This window comes from Sinocyclocheilus rhinocerous, unplaced genomic scaffold (assembly GCF_001515625.1).
Source record: "Sinocyclocheilus rhinocerous isolate Xijiao unplaced genomic scaffold, SAMN03320098_v1.1 scaffold714, whole genome shotgun sequence".
Classification (NCBI taxonomy): Eukaryota; Metazoa; Chordata; class Actinopteri; order Cypriniformes; family Cyprinidae; genus Sinocyclocheilus; species Sinocyclocheilus rhinocerous.
Window position 1 is genome coordinate 488325 of NW_015646165.1, and position 9702 is coordinate 498026.

Here is a 9702-nt window from a genome sequence, read left to right on the forward strand (position 1 = left end):
CCGGATAGAATAACTTAATGAAATACTACTGGATCAGCAAATGCTGTGGCATTGCTGTTGATTTTGGCCGTCAAGGTAAAATGATTTTCTATTCAACGGGAATCCGTAAACAGGCCCTGTGAGGGCGAGAGGCGCCATAAAACACATCAGGCCGTATGGAGGCGTTTCCGTTAGTGAACACTTGAGCCTGGGGACTGTGGCGATGGCGAGCAGCGCTCTTATCTCGACCTGGTTGCGTCCGAATCCATTCGTGCATTACCCATTCTCTAGTCCCAGTCATTTTCTATGGTCTTTTGATGAATTTGGCTCATCTAAATCCGCCTGTTCCGAGAGCATGCCGTAATTTACCTACATTTATCGCAGGCAAGCTGTTTGCTCAGCTTGGGCCCTGAGCTGCATGCATGATTAATACAAAACACTGACGCTTTTGTGTTGCCCTCCCCTTCACCTGAGAATAGAAAATGACTCTGATTGCAAAAAGCGTGCAGATTTTCCCTGAAAAAGCCTGAGTCTGGAATACTCATTCGGTGACATACAGACTGTAAACTTGCAGACGATGATAATTTATTGACTGCTGCACCCGTTCACCACTACACACACACACAAACAGCATCTATCAATTACAGGCTTCTAGTCCACACGCCTCTGACAATTTTACTGCGTGTTTTGTACAGCGTGTCAAGCCGCGCTGTTTCAGTCTATTATGCTCATTCCTCTATAATTAATATAAATTACCTTTTTGCCTTTTTACAGCCATGCCACTGTAATTAGCCGATGAAAGGCATTCATCGGCTGCCCGTAGGTGCTGCTGGAATATCTAGATGAAAGGCCACATGAGCGTCAGGCATGTTAGTGGGGCGTAGACAAAAATGGAAGTCAAATTTTACCTCATTTCTGCCTCGCTGGGGTCATACAGAAGTCTTATCTCAACACCTGCCCTTTTGCTATTTATACAGATACATCTATCATCCTCCATAACCTTGACACCGTCCATACCTCACATATTCCATAAAGGGTTAAGAACATGGTATTCAAATCAGCTGCATCAATATAGTGATTTCTTCAGGTCATAATCCGAGGGAACATATTGTTCCTGAGGGCAATGCACTTTTTTCAGGTGTATTAGCATACGGTCAAGGTACATGTAATTTCTGCACTAAAATGAATGACTTTTTCAAACAGGCCTCTCATCGGCCAGATAATCACACAGTGGCCTCAAAGAGTATTTAGACTCTTTTGAAACTTTAAACAGACTTAATTTTGTGTCTGAATTTCATAGAATAGATGAAATAATAATAATGAAAATTACATGTGGCAGCTATAAACTAATGTAATCCAGTTGGTGTATTTTATTGGTTGTATGAAGTTTCCTGTTCAAACAGGTGTCCTAGCATGTATTAAAAAATATAATGCAAAGACACCAATGTATTTTTAAGTGTGGCTTGGGTGGTCAAATCATATCTGAGGTGTGTATAATGCCACCCCAATTGGGTGAACCGATGTCCGGCTGTTTGGGATGATTTCGGTTGGTTGGCTTGACTAATAGATGCTGGTAAATAAACATCATGCTTCTGAACTGAAATGTATAGTTTATTTTTGTTTGTTTGTTTTTGCAAATAACAAAAATTGATGTTCAGTTCTGTCAGCGTTTCTCGCGCATTCATTTTTCTGCAGATGCAGACAAAATAATGTACAAAAACCCTGACAGAGGTTCATTTTAAAATGTTACTGAATCTACAGCACAAAACCCACCGTGACCAGTGTAGTCCGATTTCCAATTGTGAATGAATGACTCTTATGTGCCGGCTCTTTATTTGTGAATCAAAAAACATTCAGCGTGACCAGTGTAGCCCGACACCAAAAGAATAACTCTAATGAGCCGGTTCTTTTAGTGAATCAAAAACATTCAATTAAACCAGTGTTGTGCAGCTCCGAAAGAATGACTTATATGTGCCCGTTCTTTTTAGCGAATCAAAAACAGAGCACGACCAGCGTTGTCCAATTCCTGATCAATTGACTCTTTTGAGTTCGTTCTTTTAATGAATCAAAAACATACAGCGCACCAGTACAGTCAGTGTAGTCTGATTCCTGAGTGATTGAATCTTATGATACGGTTGTTTTGGTGAATCAAAAACATACAGCGCAACGCCGCAACCACTGTAGTCAAATTCCGGAAAGAATGACTCTTATGAACTCTGTATTTTTAGTGAATCAAACACATGCTCCCAACTGTGTCGGCGTGACCCACCGACCCTTGATGACTCTTTTTCTTTTATTGCGGGTGATAATATCTTAAAAACCTTATTCTACTGTCCCACAGCACTTTGCTTTATTCAGTGGGAGAATGTTGTACACTTCATAACACACAGATGAGCAAGACGTTGTGGTTTTATCTGTGACTCTTACCCATCCGCTAATGAATCATAATGAATGACCTTATAATGAAAGAGCTGCTTAACTCAATTTGGAGCTGAAGGCTCTCATGCTTTGGAGATAAGACACCAGCGTCCACGAGCCTTTTGGAGACGGGGTTAGGGAACTCCCTCTGGGAGGGTGGGGCGCTCAGGGGCCAACGTCATGTTTCATTCCTCAAAAAAAGCATATCAGCCGAGACAATGAAAACTTTCCCAACTACTTTCATATGGATGCCAAAGCATTATTAAAGAGGAAGACAGAGAGGGATAGAAGTTTGAGGAGGTGTGCTGAACCAGTGCCAAGGAAGTTCTCCGTCTGCAGCTGTTTGTTATGGAACCAGACTGGCCTAAACAAGTCCTGTCCTAAACCTGTCTCTCATTACAACTGAATATCCCACATGACGGTGAACTTTTGTAACCTTCAGTCAAAGCTGCTGAAGATCAGTTTCCATTCCATCTTCTGCAGTCGTACACAAATCAGGAGAATGGGTCTTAGTCAGGATAGAAGCCATATTTTGTTTTTGTTTTTTTGTGAATGAAAACAAGGCTGTGAGGGATAAGCATACAGTAAAACCATTCAAATGTGACTTTTCAACAGAAAATTCCTGATGAAAAAAGTATTACAAAATGTATTTGATTTAGAATCTTAAGACTTAAAACCTTAAAAATGGCATCTGATATAGTGCTTGAAAGTGAATTTATTCGCTCATTCATTTATTTTAAATGTAAATTTTTGTCAGAATTTGATTCCATTTCTATCACAAAATATTAGTAATTATGTATTTGCTTGATCATTTCTTAACCTCATTTGAATTTCTTCATCAGACTTGTGTGTTTTATTGTTTGCTGGAATGAATAGAATTGGTGTCTAATGGAGCAGTTTAAAGCAAGATTATTATTATCGTAAAAAAATAAAACATTTTCATTACTTGAAATAAAATAAACATCACCTGAAATAAAATAAAATGTAAAAAATTATTAAATAAAACGACTTATTTTTAGCTAGTTGCCAACACAACATTTCTTGTTTTTGTTTAGTTGAAGTACTAAAATAACTAAAATCTGAAACTAAAAGCTAAAACCTAAAAAAAATTATATACACATATTTTAAAAAACAAAAATTAATTAAAATGCCAAAAACACATAACCAAATAACTAAAATGAACATGAAAACAGAAAATATAAATGTAAAATCTAATTCAAAATTTTAATAAAAAACTAGTATATTAGTAATTCTAAAATATTACAGTTTTAAAGAAGTAAACTCATTTATTATAAATGTCTTTTTTTCAACTTACGATTCCATTGCTACAGTGAAACAGGCATTGAAGTCATTAAATATTTACTTGGCAATAATAAATTTGCTCTAGATGGTTTGGTGGTTGGTGGAAAGAATAAAAATGGCGTCTGATGGAACAGAAAGAAATAAAGTCAGTCATTCCAAATATTTGCTTTATGTCTGGTTATGTCTAAAGCTCTCTTTAATTTGCTGTAGATCATTAGACAAGCCATTATGGTGCCGAATACGGTAACTGGTAGAAAATACAAATATGCTTTCTAAGTCATTTACTGAGTGGGCAGCTCCTTCGGTTTCAGACACAGCCATTGCATCGGCTCTTTGCATGTAGCCTGATAAAATCTTAGTGAACTCGTTCAAAGCATTGGTCACGGTGACCCCTGAGACTGCACATGTCTCGTCTCCGCCCCCAGTGCGATAACTGGGTCCTAGGTATGATTCTGAGACATGTATGTGATATACTACTATTTTTACAACCATTTCTCCAGGGGGAACCTTTCATTTGCATTAAGATGAGAGACAGGGGAGGAATCCACCAGAGAAAAAGCAGGCATGCGAAGCTGCCAAACCTCCTTGCAGCATTTTGCCACACACACACACTCACTCGTTAAATGTGGGTGTTTAGCAACAACCAATTTTTATTCCAGAATATTTAGTGGAATATAACACTTTCCTAATGCAGAGTAAAAGGGCTTGCGGACAAAACAGCTATTCTGGGTTTTTAAATAACAGCCTGTTTTAGGGCCTCTTAAAATTGTACCATATGCTGCATGTTATTTACAACCAAATCAAAATTGACAATTAATTTAGAGGAAAAAATACTAATTAACCTCACAGTTGTGGATGTATTAAAACACTTGTAATTTCACATGCATAATGGAGTAAAATGTGCCTGAGAAGCATAACGGCAACAAAAACAAAGTCAAACCAGTGTAGTAAATGCTAAATGCAGTTCAGCCTCAGGGGCCAGTTGCATAAACTTAGCCTCTATGTTAAGACAGTGACTTAAGAACTAGTCTGACCAACTAGCAGTTAGCCAGAGTCTTATTTTTGGATTCATCTCAGACTAATCTACATTTTTATGTAACTGAATTAAAAAAAAATTATTACCAGTATTAAAGAAAAAAATTAACTGACTAACTTTTAAGACTAGTCTTAACCTTTTATGCAACCGGCCCCAGGTCTGTGTGTCTCATTCAAAACCAGAAGAGGGCGCTCTTGGATTGACTTTGAGTCACTGATAGAATAGGAAGGAAAACAGGGGGAACAATTGGAATTCATACAATATATATATATATATATATATATGTATAAATAAATAAAATAAATATATATATATATATTATTTTTGATAAATATATTTAATCAATAAGACGAGGGGTTTCCTATAATCAAAACAATAAAAGTTTAATATAGCTTTATTTTTTTTCATACATTAGAATATGTCCAGCTAAAATTACTATTATACATTTTTACCATAATTTACAGAAGACACCCACTAAAATGTCAATCAGTTTAACAATAGTTCATATACCAAAAAAAATCTTGTCAGGCATATTTAGAACATTGATTTAAAAAATCACAGTGCAGCCCAAAAACGAATTAATTGTAATTTTAAATCTTTATCAATCTTTGCCACTATCCTTCCAACCACTAGGTTTTACCCATTTGTCAGCAAGAAGTTTTTAATCATTTGAAATATAATAAAATTTATGATCACTTATTCTTATATATATTTTAATAAGTACAGGTCAGAATAAGTATGTTGTTTAATTTGTACATAAATATGTTACGCTGAATTAAGATGGAACATTATTTCACCCATATTTTGACATTTTATTTTTAAAAATGTTATTTGAAACCAGTGTTGGGGAAAGTTACTTTTAAAAGTAATGCATTACAATATTGCATTACTCCATTAAAAAAGTAACTAAAACATTAAAGTAGACACTTGCATTTAATATGCTTTTTATGTAACATGAAATCACTTTTGTAATTTGATGTAGACACAAAAAACATATCTTGTCTTTGACCATATACATATATCAAATACATTTATTCAATTTATACTCTCACACATGTATATACATTATTATTATAATCTTTTTAATATATATATATATATATATATATGTATGTATGTGTGCGCGTGTATATATATATATATATATATAACCCTACGTGTGAGCAGCAGTAATAGTGATGATTGACTTAAACACAAAACAGTAAACAAAGTGACCTCAAAATATTGGAAAAGGAAACGTCACTGCCGCCTCTGCAAACCAAAGAGTATCCGAAAAGAGGTAAACACGCCGCAGCAGAACTAGGATGAAACTGTTTCTTTACTTCAATCAAAACAAGGGTCAGAGGAAAGAACAGAGAACAAGATCAACCACTGGAATGTACATGAATCGTAATGAAAATCTCACAGTACAACAGTGATATCATTCACAAAACCAGCCATATATTCAAGCACTTACTGGAATGGAATAAAAAAAAAAATGCCCCGGTACTTTTCCCCAAAAAGAAAGTCCCGCCAAGACAATATTCCAGCTTCTTCCTTTTGCCTTGACATTCTTTTGAAATTCTCATGTTCTTGGTCTTATCTTCGAGCGAGAGAAACACTAGAAGTCATTTTCAATGGATGTGCACTTTAACAGTCAAGAAAACACTCAAGGAAAAAAGGGCAGATAGGACAGTAGTGATGAAAAGTGGTCAAACTGTATTCGTTCTCCTCGTCTCAGTTCAAGAACGGGGTCAAAAGTGTCCTATCGGAGTAGTGACCATTTGATCTGCTCCTTAGCTGACTGTAGCACCTAGAAAAAACAAAAACATCCAGTAAAGTCAGAACCAAGACATCTACCTGCAATATTAGTACATTATATTAGTACCAACTTTCATTTGAAACTATAATAATGTGAGATAAAGGGAGAAAAGTAGAATAGAATTGGAATCTCGTGTCATTCGTACTATTAATTTTTTAGATGTCAAACATTAAATGGAAGAAACATTACTGGGTGCTTCTTTAAATCCACTTATAATGGTTGTTATAATTAATTTGAGGTGCCATTAGGATCTTAAAAACGAATATATGAAAGTGGGTTCTGCCAATTTATTATAACTTGATGTTTTGAATTAGGCAATGCCAAATAATTAGTCAAATGTAATTAGAATAAATTGCCAGCCTCAGAATCATTTATTTGAAGTGTTTTGTGTTCCTCTTCAGTAAATCCAATCACTCAATGAAGACGGATAGACCAAACCACTCCCAAAAAACCTCACTTGTCTCCAAAGCTACAACAGGTAATTGAATTTTAACGTGTTTGTGTTCTTGACTCATTAATGCCATCATTTATCTTAAAAGACATGCATCCATCAGGATTCTGCTTTATGGTTTTAAAAATGCAGAGAACAAGGCAAACTATTAGCACATTTAAGATACAGTGTGGTCCAAAAGCCTCAAACTATGGGTGAAATTACTTGCATTTTTTCCCTTATTTTTCAAAATACTAAAACAAAACAAAAGGGGGGGGGGGGGGGTTTTTCAAATTTTAGGGGGGGGTAAGATTTTTTAATGTTTTTTTTAAAAGAAATCCCTCATGCTAACCAAAGCTGCATTTATTCGATAAAAAAAAATACGTTAAAAAAGTATTTTTTTATTTTAATTAATTAAAATAACTGCTTTAATGTAATTTTTTCCTGTGATGCGAAGCTGAATTTTCAGCATCATTACTCCAGTCTTCATCATCATCATTTTGTGAAAACTTTGGCTTTTTACTTTGATGATTTCTTTCAATTATTTTCTTTGATGAATAGAAAGTTCAAAAGAACCGCATTTATTTAAAATAGAAATATTTTGTAACATTATAAATGCCCTTCCTGTCACTTTTGATCAATTTAATGCATCCTTGAAGTATTAAATTCTTTCTTTCTTTAAAAAAAAAATCTTACTGACAAACTTTTGAACGCTAGTGTATCTAAAATGAGAAACTACAGAAGTGAAAAAGCAAAACTCAAACCCATCATATGAAGGTGCTAACATTGAGGGGAACCCTGTAATCGATTAATGCAGGTGCAGCAAAACATCCAGGAATTAATTCATCATCTTAATTTGCACGAGACGAGGCAAAGTAGAACCGTATAGCAGGGAAGACGGGGAGACAGCCATTAATCACAGACACGAAAGCCATACAGGCAGCCTGTCGCAGGGCTTCTTAAATGAGAACATTAATCAGTCCGCACTCATGAGTACGGCAGCCACGGGGAGCCATCGCTGGCAGACAGCCGCCAATAATTAGCCATCATGTTTACATGCGGCAGACACACACGGGAACCCGGAAAGCGTGATGAAACGTTCTTAATGTGGGAGCTGTGAAACCAGATCACCACGGACTCATTTCCTAAATGAATCATGGGTAAATCTCAGAGCCACTATAAAACATAAGAAAGAAGTGTCGCTGAAGGAAGTGCGTCGACTTCTCTCACCTGAGTGACTGTCTGTTCTGTCAGAGGCACGTCATCGCCCTGAAACGACATGAGAGAGGGTGCCAAGGACTTTAGGACTGCTGGCTTGCTTCCTGTCTCATACATACAAGATTATTGGAAATCAAACTTAATAGCTGCCTAGCAGGACCATAATGCTCATCAGTGGCGTCAGAGCATGAGATGAAGCAGAGCCAACAAATACTAAGCAGATTAACATTTACAACAGCATAATGAAAGTCAATAGAGGAGAACAGGAAGTAGATACCCTCAGAGCGACACGGTGAACCACCTGCTGTGGATCGCTCTCCAGGATCACACTGTAAAACAGACAATTAATGTGTGATCAGTTGTGCAACCAATGCAATGTGATTTTTAGACACTTTTCTGTTTTAGAAAAGGCCCTTTTGTGAGTTTTACTGATGGAGAAAATGCAGAGAAAGGATGTGGACAAAAGGGAGGAAGAGGATCAGGAAATAACAAACTTATGTGGTCACAGTGGGTTTTTAATGACCGATGTCTAGGCCCAGAAGGAATCTATAGACTTTTCTGCAATCATTTTTGGGAAGAATCCGTGGAATTTGGCAGATGCTTTTATCCAAAGCGACTTGCACTGCATTTAAGGTATTTATTTTATTAGTACATTCATTCCCTGGAAATCGAACCCATGATCTGGGTGTTGCTAGCGCCATGCTCTACTGTTTGAGCTACTGGATTGGCATATTTAAACATGATTAAAAGTGTTAAACAGAGCTGAGAGTACTACAGTCTTATTGGTAGCTGAAAGCATTAATAAAACAGCCAGAATATTCAATACATGAGTGAAAGGAACAGTCGGATTTATAGTATTTTATGAATGACGAGAATGTATGTCTGTGGGCCTGCTGATGTCCAATATAATAATAATAATATATATATTATATATACACTACCGGTCAAAAGTTTGGGATCAGAACGATTTTTAATGTTTTTTACAGGAGTTTCTGATGCTCATCAAGGCTGCATTTATTTGATAAAAAATACAGGAAAAAATGTAATATTGTGAAATATTATTATGATGTAAAATAACGTTTTTCTATTTTAATATACATTAAAATCTAATTTATTCCTGTGATGCAAAGCTGAATTTTCAGCATCATTACTCCAGTCTTCAGTGTCACATGATCCTTCAGAAATCATTCTAATATGCTGATTTATTATCAGTGCTGGAAACTGTTGTGCTGCTTAATATTTTTTTGGAACCTGTGATCCTTTTTTTTCAGGATTTTTTTTTTGATTAATAAAAAGTTAAAAAGAAGAGCATTTATTTAAAATAGAAATCTTTTCTAACAATATACACTACCGTTCAAAAGCTTGGGGTCAGTAAATTTGTATTCTTTTTTTTTTTTTTTTTAATTAAAACTTTTATTCAGCAAGGATGTGTTAAATTGTTAAGAAGTGATAGCAAAGATTTATATTGTTAGAAAAGATTTATATTTTGAATAAATGCTGTTCTTTTTAACATTTTAT

The 9702-nt window shown here is 35.5% G+C and overlaps 1 protein-coding gene across 1 annotated transcript in view; it reads right to left on the reverse strand.

Moving 5' to 3' along the window:
- Positions 1-6035: 6035 nt before the first annotated feature.
- Positions 6036-9702, reverse strand: part of copz1 (COPI coat complex subunit zeta 1) — an 8761-nt gene continuing 5094 nt past the window's right edge. Inside the window, exons 7-9 of the mRNA XM_016510863.1 lie at positions 8462-8513; positions 8197-8235; positions 6036-6527 (exon numbers count right to left, since the gene is read on the reverse strand). Of these exons, the coding sequence (XP_016366349.1) occupies positions 6480-6527; positions 8197-8235; positions 8462-8513 (139 nt within the window). The 3' untranslated portion in view covers positions 6036-6479. The remainder of the gene's footprint in view (positions 6528-8196; positions 8236-8461; positions 8514-9702) is intronic.